Source organism: Trachypithecus francoisi, unplaced genomic scaffold, assembly GCF_009764315.1.
Source record: "Trachypithecus francoisi isolate TF-2019V2 unplaced genomic scaffold, Tfra_2.0 Lachesis_group5, whole genome shotgun sequence".
NCBI lineage: Eukaryota > Metazoa > Chordata > Mammalia > Primates > Cercopithecidae > Trachypithecus > Trachypithecus francoisi.
The window spans coordinates 86,813,124-86,828,273 of NW_022681470.1; the positions used below are offsets into that span (position 1 = coordinate 86,813,124).

Consider the following 15,150-nt stretch of genomic DNA (forward strand, 5'->3'; position numbering starts at 1 on the left):
CTAAGGTAAGCATAGCCCAATCCTAGGCAACTTCAGCAGAAAGTGGGTACCATTATAGCAAAAGCAGTGGTGTGCTTCCTGGAAGGGATACCAGTAGTCAGAGAGGTGATAATAGTCCATGGTAACATACAAGGCTTCAACACAGTTCCAGGAAGCTTGACTTCAGCATTGCCTCCCTAGCCATGAGCGTCACTGATTCCACTGTGTGTTTAAATGTGCTTTACCCACTTCTGCAAGTCACATGTGGGCCATTTAGAGGGTGAAAAGTGTTGGTCATTTTATAACTCCGCCCTCCTAATTTCCTGAATCTTGTGAAGCTGGCTGAGTCCCACAGACCACTAGAGGAAGAGGTATTTCCACAGTAGGTACAGGTGCTTGCACATCTCTCCTCAGAGCTGTCCCTTGACTTGGGGGTGAATTTCAGGCCAACAGGGCTACTTGGGATACAAGAGGGTTCTCCATGGATCTGCCTTACTACCACGGACGTCTGACCAAGCAAGACTGTGAGACCTTGCTGCTCAAGGAAGGGGTGGATGGCAACTTTCTGTTAAGAGACAGCGAGTCGATACCAGGAGTCCTGTGCCTCTGTGTCTCGTGAGTAGCCTCATTTTGCACACATCTGACATTGTATGTTGAATGTGGCAATGGCTGCCACACAGTACAGGAATTCATATCCCTCAATATTTCACTCTGACTTTGGAGTCTCAATGAGTAGAGTGAGAAATAATGGACACTGCCAGGACAGGAATGTATCCGTCCATGCTCCTCCGTCTGCCTGCTCTCCCTAGTGTAAAGGCCCTGCAAGCAGACTCAACAGCAGCAGGAGGGATATGGTGGTGGTGAAGGGAAGGGCTGCAGGAAGTATAGGGGTACGGGGGGATGGAGAAAAGGTATAAATATCAGAGGTCCTATCCTCCAGAGATCTGTTTATTTGGTATGGAAAAGGCTAGGGGTTCTTTAAGAAGTTTCAATCTGAAGGAATACTTATTCCACAGCATCCACTTGCAATACTTAAACTATAAATACAATCATATTTCACATTTTGTCAGATTTGTAAAGGACTTCAATATTCGTCATTTCCTTTCATCCTTGTAGTCTATCAAGGCAAGCATAAGCAGTCACCATTTCATAAGTAAAGAAACAGAGACCTGAATTTCTCAAATAATTTGTTTGTGTTAAAACTCATTTGGAATTTCCAGAGTCTAAGTTAAATATGAAATTCCAGGCTGAGTGTGGTGGCTCATGCCTGTAATCCCAAAACTTTAGGAGGCTGAGGCAGGTGAATCACTTGAGGTCAGGAGTTCAAGACCAGCCTGGCCAACATGGCAAAACCCCATCTCTACCAAAAATACAAAAATTAAGCTGGTGTTGTGGCGTGTGCCTGTAATACTAGCTACTTGAGAGGCTGAGGCAGGAGAATCACTTGATCCCAGGAGGCAGAGGCTGCAGTGAGCTGAAATTGCACCACTGCACTCCAGCCTGGGCAACAGAGGGAGACTCTGTCCCAAAAAAAGTAAAAAGAGTGGCTGGGTGTAGCGTCTCACTCCTGTAATCCCAGCACTTAGGGAAGCGGAGGCGGATGAATTACCTGAGGTTGAAAGTTGGAGACCAGCCTGACCAACATGGAGAAACCCCGTCTCTACTAAAAATACAAAATTAGCCAGGTATGGTGGTGCATGCCTGTAATACCAGCTATTTGGGAGGCTGAAGCAGGAGAATCGCTTGAACCCGAGTGGCGGAGGTTGCAGTGAGCTGAGATCGCGCCATTGCACTCCAGCCTGGGCAACAAAAGCAAAACTCCATCTCAAAAAGAGAAAAGATAAAGAAAAAAAAATTCCAGACCACAGTATCAAAGAGACCCAGGTGAAGGAACTTGTTTATGCCCAGTTTAGAAAGCAATCCTGAACAGAAATCACTAGAAACCTCCTATCTGTATGTATGTTCCTCTTTGTAAAGTAGGGACCACTGAACCTTTTATTATACCTGTAACAGAAATTAAAATCCAAGTGTCTCTTTTTAAAGAAAAAAATTGCTCAATGTCACTTGTTAAATAATGGTTGGGAGGACTTTATTCAGGATCATCACAAAGGTACAGTGACCACTGCAATGAGCTCTTGCGGTGCAGAAGATAGATTGGACTCAACTCTGAATCCAGCATGGGGAAGTGGGAATTTATGGCCAAGGAGCAGTGTGGCTGTCAGTAGATAGAAAATTACTCAGAGGAAACATCAGGGGTAAAGTGGATTCTGGCTAAGCCAGCCTAACAGAACTGTAACTGAAGACAGGCCAGGGTGATCAGATGTTGCCTGGGGGATGGTGGATGATGAGGAATCTGATCAGAATCTGACAGTGATCAGATAGCTAGGGTGAGGGAGGAGTCCTTGCCAAACTGACATAGTAGGGTTCTTTGCTAAAACTGGATTTTACAATGAAGTACGCAAATGGGCCTTGGAATAGGCTCAGAAGTCTGATTATAGACAAAAGTGATTGTCATTACTAATAGAATACATAGGGACATATTTCTTTCTTTAAATGGTACTGGAGATACAGGCTATTTCTCTCATACCTATATCCACAGTACCATTTAAAGAAAAATATATATTGGCAAGGCACAGTGGCTCATGCCTCTAATCCTAGCAATTTGGGAGGCTGAGGTGGGCAGATCACTGAGGTCAGGAGTTCGAGACCAGCTTAGTCAACATAATGAAACCCCCATCTACTAAAAATACAAAAATTAGCCAGGCATGGTGGGTGTACCTGTATCCCAGTTACTTGGGAGGCTGAGGCATGAGAATCACTTGAACCCAGGAGGCAGAGGTTGCAGTGAGCTGAGATCGCGCCATTGCCTGTGAGACAGAGAGAGACTCTACATCTCAAATAAAATAAACAGAGTGGATAAGATCTGATTACATGTAAATAGGATGGAGGGCATTTTAGGAAGGGGAGGAGGTAGGAACAGGAGTCTAGAAGTAGGCTATTTTAAAGGATTTACATACAAGGTTCCTAAAATGTAGTTTGGAAACCAGCTTTTGGAAAAGGAGGGTGGGATAAGATCACGGAGTTTTAAAAGAATGGTTCTATAGATAGCAGGGAAACATGGATGATTTCTGAGCAGGGAAGTGACAAGACTGGTGAATTTAGGAACTTCAATCTGATATGGAGAAGTCAATGAAGCTGGGAAATGATGGCAATGGAAACTGTTGTGCCTCTGGACGGGAGATGGTGAACAGCTAATTGTGCTGGGGCAAGCAGTGGGAAGGGAAAAAAGAAGGTGCAAGGACAGACCTTGGACAGGATCTCAGGGTATATGATCAATATTGGGATTCTCTTTTCTCTTTTCTTTTCTTTTCTTTTCTTTTCTCTTCTCTTCTCTTCTCTTCTCCTCTTCTTTCTCTTTCTTTCTTCCTTCCTTCCTTCCTTCCTTCCTTCCTTCCTTCCTTCCTTCCTTCTTTATTCTTTTTAGACAGTGTCTCACTCCAACTCCCAGGCTGGAGTGCACTGGTGTGATCATGGCTCACTGCAACCTCAACCTTCTGAGTTCAAGAGAGTCTCCTGTATCAGACCCCCTGAGTGTCTGGGACTACAGGTGCACACTACCATGCCTGGTTAATGTTTAAATTTTTTGTAGACATGAGGTCTCGCTATGTTGCCCAGGCTGATTTTGAGCTCCTGGGCTCCAGTGATCCACCCACCTCAGTCTCCCAAAGTTCTGGGATTACAGACATGAGCCACTGCACCCAGCCTATATTGGGATTCTCTTTGAAAATTGATATTTATTCTCAGCTGTTCTGTGGTGCATCAGCCCATCTTGCGTATTCATCTAAAGCAAAGGTCACTAAGAAATGCTAAAAAATGGGCCAGGCGTGGTGGCTCACACCTGTATTCCCAGTACTTTGGGAGGCTGAGGTGGGCGGATCACCAGGTCAAGAGATCGAGACCATCCTGGCCAACATGGTGAAACTCTGTCTCTACTAAAAATACAAAAATTATCTGGGTGTGGTGGCACAAGCCTGTAGTCCCAGCTACTCAGGAGGCTGAGGCAGGAGAATTGCTTGAACCCAGGAGGTGGAGGTTGCAGTGAGCCAAGATCGCATCATTGCACTCCAGCTGGGTTACAGAGCGAGACTCCATCTCAAAAAAAAAAAAAAAAAAAAAAGAAAAAGAAAAAAGAAAAAAGAAAAGAAATGCTAAAAAATGAAAATAAATCAAGTGGAGAGGCAAAAATAAATATTTGTTAAGCCCCGCACATAATCAGGTCTCACCCGCCTTCCTAAGCATGTCACTGAAAGGCAAACAAAATTTCATTCACCCTCAGGCTTAAGGCTCAGGTCAAGTGACCGCTGAAGCTACCTCCTCATAGGGCCTTGTAAAAACTTATTATCACACAGATAAGTATGGACTATTAAATTCTAGTTGTTCAACAGATATTTGAATTCTCTCATACGTCAGTGTGCTAGACACTCGGTTGATGCCTTCAACACAGCTCAGAGCCTAGTGGGGAAAATAAAGAAGTAAACAGACACTGTGATGCACATGATAATTGTGATAATTGGACTATCATTAGGGCACTGCAGAGCTGACAGCAAAAAGGGGAGAACCAGATATTGGAGCTGAGACTTTAGGAGAATGAGTGGAACCTTCATTCATTCAACAAGCATATATTGAGCACTTATTATGTTCCATGCGTGGTCCTGAGCACTGGTAATACAGTGATAAATACTACTGGCAATGTTTCTGCCCTCATGAAGTTCATTTCAGTAAGAGGAGAAAATATGATGAAAATGAAACAGAGTCATATGACAGGGAGAGACACAGCGGGTGCTTTCCGTTGGGTACAGGAAAGGTTTCTCTGAAGAGGTCGCATCAACCATTCATGCTTCAAGATACAAACCTTTGCAAGCAAAGCAAGAATTACTATTATGATACAAGTGTTAGCCTGCTTGTCTTCACTGACACAGAAAAAAAGTTACCATGTAGGTGTTTTCTATGAGCCAAACATTTTGCTAAGCATGGTACATGCATTATCTTATTTGTCCTTTGCAATCCCTTTGCAGTAGGTGACATGATCACTACTTTGTGAGAAAATAAACTGTAACTTCTTGTTTAATAACTTGCCTAGGGCCAAATTGCTAACACATTATTACATTCCGTCTCTTACCAATGTCCCCAGCTTCACTGAAATATGTTTCAGGTATTCACCTAGTATCTGTGTTATAAAATGCCCAAGCAGGGGACCTAGGACCTAGGGCTTGGGAGTGGACTCTGATATGCAGTGTCCCCTTCTTCTCTGCTGCATTAAAATGGGTCTCCCACACCCAGCTTTAAAATTTCTCTCTTTTGTACTCTTTTCCACTCTTTTCCTTTATTTCTCAGACAGGCCGACACTTAGGGAAAATAGAAAAGAACCTACATTGAAATATTGGGGGCTGGTTCCCCCGATACTTTAGCACTTTCACAAAGCTAAATATCTAGTGATGAAAATACTGTGAGGAAGGTTAGAAATAAAGGAAGGAAGTCACAGAGAGAGCTGGCATAGGAGCATATATCACTAACCAGAAAGCTATGTGGTAACTGTGGACAGGAAATGTTTTCTGATCTTACAATACAATAGAGTGTCTAGAAAACTCCAGTGTATAAAATTTGTCTGTGTAGTGTGACTTTGTGAGTGTCTAAACTAAGTCGGCCTTTATCATCAGTAGAATTAAATGGAGTAGGTATTAGGAGGCACAGAGGGTTCATCTGTAAGTGTGAAGAAAAGGAAGATGTTGCAAAGCCATAGGAAGGCTGCAGGTGAGGAAGACCTGAGCCCTAAACTACTGTGTGCTCTCATTAAGAAGAATAATGGCAATGTCTATCTATTGCCTTGAGAGTCACTTATGGGTCTCAGATTCTGAGACTTTTGGAAGGATTGTAGAGAACAGAAAGAAAACAAATGATCCATTTTGTTGTGGTGGTTTATCAAGCTAATGAAAGTTCATTTTAGAAAAATCAAATATAGAGAAAGGTATAAAAAACAAAACAGAAATTGTATCAGTCTCACCACTCTGAAATCACCATTTTTAATATTTTGGCATACATCTCTCCAGGCTTTTCTCTTTGCATCTATAAGCCAATAAGTGTACATAAATGGTTCATTATACATGATCGCTTGCAACCTGTTTTTTCCATAATTGTAGGTATCCTTCCCCATCAAAGAAAGCAGGTCATCCCTTTATGACTGCTTAGTATTTTATTGATTTGAAATATCATAATGTATACATATCATACATTAGGTTATTTTCAATTTTCATTTCCAATTTAGTCCAGTGGACTCAATGTAATTTGGAATGATTAACATTTTTGTACTTACATCTGTGAAAGTTTGCCTCACTCTCTAGTTAGGATAAAATCCTAGATGTTTAGAAATCTTCAAGCACACTGACAAATTAGTACCACAAAAGGTTGCACCAACGTACACTGAGATCAGGAGCCGTGATAAGGCCAGAGGTCAAAATTCTTAAAATATTTTTTTTATTGACTTGGGTTCCCCACTTGCATCATGGCACGGAAAAATGCAGAACACATTGTTGATATTATAGGGTGCAGTTGATTCCGTTTCCTTCAACTGATCCTTTGAAGGTTAGTTAAAATAAAAACTCGAACACAAACAACTTTCCCCACAACAATGGCCACAACATGAGACTATGCTAATCTGTGGACTGTTCATGCACTGAGCAAGGGCTCAGAGATCCTTGCACAGCTTGAAAGCTAAATAGATAGAGTAAAACAATTCAAAGATATGGGAAAACTTAGAGGCCCTGTATTCCAGCCTTTTCGAACCTCAACTGAGAAATTAATGCCTAAGATTTTTAAATGATTTTTATAAGCCCAGTGTATTTCTCATAAATGATGACAATGATTTCCATAGAATAAACAAAAAGGTAGGGTCCACTGGGTATCAGTCTCACACTGAGAATCAAGACACCACATATTTCTTGAGAATATAACTGCAAAAATAGGACTTTTTCTATCTGATGCCAAAAACCAATCATGAAAACACCAAAAGCGTATGTGTATAAGGAATTAAAATTTAGTTTACATATTGGAAAGATAAATTATATTCATCTACCTTTTAATGCCATGAATATATCTTACAGTTTTATTGAGGTATCATTGACATAAAATAAAAAGTGTACAATCTGATGGATTTTGACACATGTATGTACACCTATGAAACTAACACGACCAGGCCGGGCGCAGTGGCTCAAGCCTGTAATCCTAGCACTTTGGGAGGCCAAGACGGGCGGATCACAAGGTCAGGAGATCAAGACCATCCTGGCTAACCTGGTGAAACCCCGTCTCTACTAAAAAATACAAAAAACTAGCCGGGCAAGGTGGCGAGCGCCTGTAGTCCCAGCTACTCGGGAGGCTGAGGCAGGAGAATGGCCTAAACCCGCGAGGTGGAGCTTGCAGTGAGCTGAGATCCGGCCACTGCACTCCAGCCTGGGCGACAGAGCGAGACTCTATCACCTCCAAAACTTCCCTTACACCCCTTTGTAATTTCTCGTTACCATACCTCCCACCTATGCCCAGACTCCAGGCCACCGCAATGGGCTTTCTGGCACTATATATTAATGTGTATTTCTCCAGAATTTAATATAAATCAAATCATAGAGTATATAGTCGTTTTTGTCTGACTTCTTTTATTTGGAATAATTATTTTGAGATCCATCTATGTTGTTGCATACATCAATAGTTCATCCTTTTGCATTGCTGAATAGTGCTCCATTATAGGGATGCATCCCAGATTACTTACTCATTTATAACTATTACAACTAAAGTTGCTATGAATATTTGTGACTAAGTCCTTGTGTGGGCATAAGCTTTCATTTCTCCTGGGTAAATAATCAGGATTAGAACAGCTAAGTTGTGTGTTCTGTGGAGGCTTATCTTTTTTTAAGAAACTGCCAAACTGTTTTGCAAAGTGATCATGCTATCTCACCATTCCTATGGGCATTACATGAGTTCTGATTGCTCCACATCCTTACCAACATGTGGAACAGTCAGTCTTTTACATTTTAACTGTATTAGTAAGTGTGTAGTGATATCTCATTGTGAGTTGAATTTGCATTTCACTAATGACTAATGATACTGAGTATTTTTACGAGTGCTTATTTGCCATCCATGTATTTTCTTTTCTTTTTTTATTGAGGCTCAACAGCAGATTTTACTTTTTTATTTTCAAAGACTTAACTAACGTCTACTTCAAGTAAAATAAACTGTACATATTTAAATTATACAATCTAATTCATTTTATTTTATTTGATAGATAAAATTGCATGTACTTATTGTGTGCAATGTGGTGTTTTAAAATACATATACGTCATGGAATGACTAAATCTAGCTAATTAACATATGCATTACCTCATCAAGTTATCATTTTTGTAGTGAGAAAACTTAAAATCTCCTCTCAGCATTTTTCAAAAATATGATATATGGCTATTATTTTGTTTTATTTTTTTGAGATGGAGTCTCACTCTGTCGCCTAGGCTGGAGTGCAGTGGCACCATCTCGGCTCACTGCAACCTCCACCTCCTGCGTTCAAGCAATTCTCCTGTCTTAGCTGCCTGAGTACCTGGGATTACAGGCATGTGCCACCACACCCAGCAAACTTTTGTATTTTTAGTAGAGACAGGGTTTCACCATGTTGGCCAGGCTGGTCTTGAATTCCTGACCTCAGGTGATCCACCTACCTCGGCCTCCCAAAGTGCTGGGATTACAGGCCTGAGCCACTGTGCCCTGCCTAAGAATATATGGTTATTAACTATAGTCATCATGTTGTACAATAGATCTAACTGAAATTTTGTATTCTTTGACCAATATCTACCCAGTCCTCTCCCTCTCACTGTCAGTGCCTGAGAACCACCATTCTACTCTTTAGTTTTATGAGATCAACTTTTGTTAGATGCCACATATGAGTGAGACCATGTGGTATTTTTCTTTCTGTGCCTGGCTTATTTCACTTAGGATAACATCCTCCAGATTTATCCATGTTGTTGCAAGTAACAGGATTTTATTTTTCTGTGGCTGAATAATATTCCATTTTGTGTGTGTGTGTGTGTGTAACTTTCTTCATTCATCTATTAATCAACTTAGGTTGATTCCATGTCTTGGCTATTGTGACTAATGCTGCAATAGAAGTGGGAGTACAGATATTTCTTCAACATACTAGATTCATTTCCACTGGATATATACACAGTTATATACACAGTAGTGAGGTTATATAGTAATTATATATATATACACACACACACACATAGATATACATATATACATTTTTTTTTCAGACAGAGTCTTGCTCTGTCGCCCAGGCTGGAGTGCAGTAGCACGATCTTCGCTCACTGCAACCTCCACCTCCTGGGTTCAAGCGATTCTCGTGCCTCAGCCTCTCGAGTAGCTGGGATTACAGGCACATGCCACCACACCCAGTTAATTTTTGTATTTTTAGTAGAGACGGAGTTTCACCATGTTGGCCAGGCTGGTCTGGAACTCCTGACCTCGTGATCTGCCCACCTCAGCCTCCCAAAGTGTTGGGATTACAGGCGTGAGCCACCGCCCCTGGCCAGTAATTCTATTTTTAATTTTTTGAGGAACCTCCGTACTGTTTTTCATATGGCTATACTAATTTACATTCCCATCAGCATTGTACAAGGGTTTCCCTTTCTCTATATCCTTTGTCTTTTTTGATAATAGCCATTCTAATGGGCATGATGGTGAGTGCCTGTAATCCCAGCTATGCAGGAGCCTGAGGCAGGAGAATCGCTTGAACCCGGGAGGTGGAGGTTGCAGCGAGCCGAGATCGCGCCACTGCACTCCAGCCTGGGTGACAGAGTGATACTCCGTCTAAAAAAAAAAGAGTTTTTTTGGGGAGGATTGAAGATTAACAAAGTATTGCATATGAAATATAACGATAGATGTTACCTTTTTTGCATAGAACATTATGATTCAGTCATTTTTTTCCCACAGGTTTAAAAATATTGTCTACACGTACCGAATCTTCAGAGAGAAACATGGGTATTACAGGATACAGGTAAGAACAAAAAAGGACGGCAACAACAGCAACAAAAAAGTTGGGGGAGATGAACCTGGGAACATGTGTTTTACCTCAGCCATGACTGTATGAAAGCATTCTAAAAAGGAAAGCACAATGCAGAGATGAGAGTCAGATCGAGTTAACCTGGTTTTTCCCTGAAGAGAAATAGGAAGAAATAGGAAGAAACAGGAAGATTCTGGGCTTGGATTCTACTTTTTTGTTGTTGTTTTGTTTAGACAGAGTCTCACTCTGTTGCCCAGGCTGGAGTGCATTGGCGCGATCTGGGCTCACTGCAACATCCGCCTCCCGGGGTCAAGCGATTCTCCTGCCTCAGCCCCCACACTCCCCCAGCCACCCGGTATCTGGGACTACAGGCGCACGCCATCACCCGCAGCTAATTTTTGTATTTTCAGTAGAGACGGGGTTTCACTCTGTTAGACAGGATGATCTCAATCTCCTGACCTCGTGATCTGCCCACCTCGGCCTCCGAAAGTGCTGGGATTACAAACGTGAGCCACCGTGCCCGGCTGGGTTCTACTTTTGAATAACCCTCACTGTTCCTCCACTGTGTACCGCATGTTCTCACTTGTAATACCGCATGTTCTCACTTGTAAGTGGGAGCTGAATGATAAGAACACATGGACACACAGAGAACAACACAAGCTGGGGTCTGTTGGAGGGCTCAGGGTGGGAGGAGGGAGAGAATCAGGAAGTATAGCTAGTGAATGCTGGGCTTAATACCTGGGTGATGGGATGATCTGTGCAGCAAACCACCACAGCACATGTTTACCTATGTAACGAACCTGCACATCCTGCACATGTACCCCTGAACTTAAAATAACAGTTGGAATTTTTTTTTTAATTGCGTTTTTGCATTCCCATCAGAAGTCCACTTCCGATAGTCCCCTAAGATAGCAAAGCCTGCCTGTAGGGTACAGACATAAGCTCTTGTAGGGTTACCCTTCACAGTGTATCTGCGAGTACTGCCCCAGATAAACTTGCCAGGGATGGGGTTCGCTCAATACTATGGACTGCACTGGGATCCCTTGACTGCAAATCCTCTTTACTAAGAGTGGCTCAAGTCAGAGGTTGGTCTTAGAAATGAGAGTTTCTGTGAACCGGAAGTGGTGTGAGCTCCCGCCACTCGTGTTTTCAGTTTTTCAGCTCATAGGGGCAGCCCCGAAAAAACGACTGCTTTGAGAAGTGTCACATTTCACACGCAATTGCATGATAATGAGTGATCTCCTTTCTTGTATTTTTGCAGACGGCAGAAGGTTCTCCAAAACAGGTCTTTCCAAGCCTAAAGGAACTGATCTCCAAATTTGAAAAACCAAATCAGGGGATGGTGGTTCACCTTTTAAAGCCAATAAAGAGAACCAGCCCCAGCTTGAGATGGAGAGGATTGAAATTAGAGTTGGAAACATTTATGGTAAAATCTCTCACATGTGGCTCAGAAAGGAATCTTAATCGTATTTCCACCAATGCCTTTGTAAAGTCAATACAGATAAATGCTCTTTTCTATGACATTATCTCGAAAAAGCTCCATCCTACTAAGAGCAATTTCCATTTTGTTGAGAAGTGGTGTCTTTTAGTCCCTGAGGGCCCAGACATAGAGCTTGCTGTGTTTGCAGCCAGGATAGCAAGAGTGGTTCCTGGGCAGACAGCTGACTTCAAATTCATTCTGTGACCTTATGCAGACGATTCAAGTTTGAGAATAAACGGGCAAATGGGCAGGTTTTCAAATGAAAAAATCACTTTAGCCCTTCAACCCCTCCCCAAAGCTTATACTGTTACATTTTGCTCAATATTTGCTAAGCATTCATTTATAAAGTGCTGGGTGTCAAATTATGTCAGATACATTTTTAAAGGTATTAAGCCACGGTGGAAAATGAGAGATGGTCAGTAAATCTGAGTGCAGAGAATCCCCGCTGAAGCCTCTCAAATTATATCACGAGCAGCTACTCTTCCTTACCCACACCCTTGAAATCTGCTCTCAGGAAATAATTTATTATCAGTTGCAATGTGGTTTGAATTTAACTCAGACTTCCAGAAACACTTAAGGCTTAATCCTGTTTTCCCATGTTGGAATGTGTGGTTATATTCTCAGTGAAAGGGACTGCAGTTATCAGTGGCAGGTGATGGGATGAGATCAGATGTCCTCCCTAGGGAGAGGGACAGAGGACAGAGAGTTCTCTGGGAGCCTGCGCTCACTCCATGCCATTCTACTCTGTCTGCAGCAAAGTCACCCTTTAGGCTGCCATAGCTGGCTTCTCATCTCCCCAGCAAGACTAAGCATAAAATACAACTCCCTTCCCTACCATTGTGTCCCTGTCCCCCCAGTCCCCATGAAGGGCAGTGTGTACTCATGGACACACACAAAAAATCACTTTCTATAGGTCCAGCTGCAGATGTAGTCCCACAGCTACTTCCCCCCCACACAAATTTATGGAATAAAAAGTATAAAATGTGGCAGATCTAGAAACCCAAGAATGTATCTGTGCTGCAGCCCTTAGGCAAACCCAGATGAGTTGCTGGGACTGGTTGGGGTGGTGGTAGTACTTGTCTCAACAATGAGAAAAGAATCACAAATCCCAGGAGGAGAACCCTCAGAAATCTTCCCCAAGACCTGGGCATGAATCTCACTCCACCAACTTTCCATACCGGGTCAGTGCTGACACAGCGGGCTCCAAAATTCTCAGCTACCAAAGAGGAAATCTTCCCCATCAACCTCTTCCTCCCATTCCTGTTGCTTTCTTAGAACGAGCTTCAGATGTTCTCACTCCAAGGGAGACGCAGATTTCTCACTGGTGAATGGAGACAGTTGTGCTGGAATCTCTGAGGCTTGGCTTATAAAGGGATCCCCTGTTTTGTTAGGAGGGCTCCCTGTAGTACCCCAGCCTTTGAAGATACAATTTTGAGGTGGCATTAAATTGGCTCTGTGCCTGGGGAGGGGTCTTCTTTCCTTTGAGTGGGGTTGTTTGATATGACTTCTGGGTGTGGTCTCATGGCTGGTCTTCTGCTTTTTTTCCCCTCCAAAGAACAGTAACAGCGATTATGTGGATGTCTTGCCTTGAAGATAAGGCTGCCGGACAAAGCAAGTTAAGGAGATGAGTAACAGTTCTCGCTGGTGACCCACTTCTGCAGGCATAGGTCCAGAGCACCAAACTCTAGTGGACAATTCAGACTCTCCTGTTTGTGTAACTGAAGATGTTCTGCCCACCAGCACCAGAGGTCACTCTCCACATCCCTGCCTTCCAGACATACACTAGGAGTAATTTCAAAGCCCTCTCCAGTTTCACTCTTCTTTCTTGGAATGGGACAGCCTGAACCTTTTCCCCTTGACTTGTTAAAGATACCGCCCTACATCATGGTTGACACCCTCCTTCGGACCATGCAGTCAGAGGGGCAGCTTCATACAGAGGAGGGCACACTTGTCTGTGAGTTTGAAGCCCCGAGTTCCAGTCCTGAGGCTATGTGACTTTGAACACATTTCTTCCCATCTCCAGGTCTTAGTTTCTTTGTCTATGTGGTTGGGTAGGATGATAGACATTGCCCCAGTCTCTCTGTTGAGCCTGCTTGTGTTAGGTGAAGGTGAGGGATTGGGAGTGATGGAGATGCATACAGATCAGCACCTTCTCTGTACCTGCTGGACCCACACATGCACCCTTCTCCCTCCAGCCTGGGCTGCTCTCCTTCTGGTTCTTCTTTCTTTCTTAAACTTCCTGGTGAGCATTGCCCCAGTCACACTTTCTCCCTGATTTTGCTTAATTCCACTTATGCATCGACCACTTCAACAGCATCAATGTGGTTCTGCACAGTGACGTATGTGGAGATTTCTGAAATATTCTATGTGTGATTTCTGTTCCCAATTAGGTTCTAAGTGCTATCAAAGCACAGTTGGGTCTCCCTTGTATCTTCCACAGTGTGTAGAAATTTGTGCTGCTCAGAGCTGTGCCTTAGTTCATAGAAATTGACTGGAAGCACATTGCTGAGGGAGGTTTGTTGAACTGGTTTTTAAGGTTTATTGAAATTGATTTGTTGAATTTTTCTGCTAGTTCAAAATGTGAATTAGGACCTGGTTAGTTTGAAAGGTACCAAATTCTGTGCCCTTTCTCTTACCTATCAAAAAATTGTAGTAATTCATTTCACCCCACTGGACTTATCTTCAGAGTTTTTAAAGAGAGGAGCTCTAGACTTAGAGGTAACATGAACAGACTAACAGACATTGTGACTGGAGCCCCCAAATGTGGACCATTGCGAGATCTGGGGTCACAGTAATTTACAGCTACTACTCCCTGTGTCTGGTGCATAGGACAAATGTCCTCTTTTACTTTTCAAAACTGACTTAGGTATTCATGGACCTTGATTCTTCCATATACATTTTATAATAAATATGTGAAATTGCTCAAAATCTCTTTTTTGGAATTTTGAATGAACTTGCAACAAATTTATAAACAGGAGAGAACTGACACTCTTGCGATGCTTTCCCATGCATAAACATGCCGCATCATATTCTCGGGTCATCTTTTCTGCCCTTTCATGGAGTTGTGAATTTTCACAACCAAAGTCTTGTATATTCTGTTAGATTAATCCCTATTTCTAGTTGCTGTAAATGATATCTTATGTTTTATTACATTTCTAATAGCCTATGGTGTTGGTGAAATGTTAACCCTCTCATTAGATCTACTAGTTTGCTTGTTGATTCTATTGTGTTTTCTACGTAAATGATTTTGTCAGCTATAAATAATAATGTTTTATTATCTTTCCTTGCAATACCTATGCTCATTTATTTTTTGTGTTTACCGATTGGTTAGGGCCTCCTCTACACATTAAACAGTTCATAGTCATGATAGTGAGTATTCTTACGCTGTTCTCAGTATTACAGGGACTGCTTAGAAATTTTCTCTATTTAAACATGATGTTTGTTGTAGCCTTGTTAAAGCCTATAATTTTTACCAGAAATATTTTGACATTTATTGTGATTTTTTTCTACATCTATTGAGATAGTCACATTCCTTTTGTCTTCACTCCATTATAAAGGTAAATTACCTTAATAAAATTGTTGATATCATATCATC

The 15,150-nt window shown here is 42.2% G+C and overlaps 1 protein-coding gene across 1 annotated transcript; it reads left to right on the forward strand.

Annotated features, from left to right (window-relative positions):
• The first annotated feature begins 323 nt into the window (after nucleotides 1–323).
• SH2D1B (SH2 domain containing 1B) lies at nucleotides 324–15,150 on the forward strand. Its single transcript, XM_033197373.1, has 4 exons — nucleotides 324–594; nucleotides 10,006–10,069; nucleotides 11,337–11,501; nucleotides 13,111–15,150. Exons 1-4 carry the CDS (start codon nucleotides 461–463, stop codon nucleotides 13,144–13,146), a joined length of 399 nt encoding a protein of 132 aa, XP_033053264.1. The 5' UTR covers nucleotides 324–460; the 3' UTR covers nucleotides 13,147–15,150.

Coding starts and splice junctions, on each gene's coding strand:
- SH2D1B (XM_033197373.1), top strand. CDS start 461: ATGGATCTGCCTTACTACCACGGACGTCTGACCAAGCAAGACTGTGAG. Junction 595..10,005: donor GTCCTGTGCCTCTGTGTCTC/GTGAGTAGCCTC, acceptor TTTTTCCCACAG/GTTTAAAAATATTGTCTACA. Junction 11,502..13,110: donor TAGAGTTGGAAACATTTATG/GTAAAATCTCTC, acceptor TCCCCTCCAAAG/AACAGTAACAGCGATTATGT.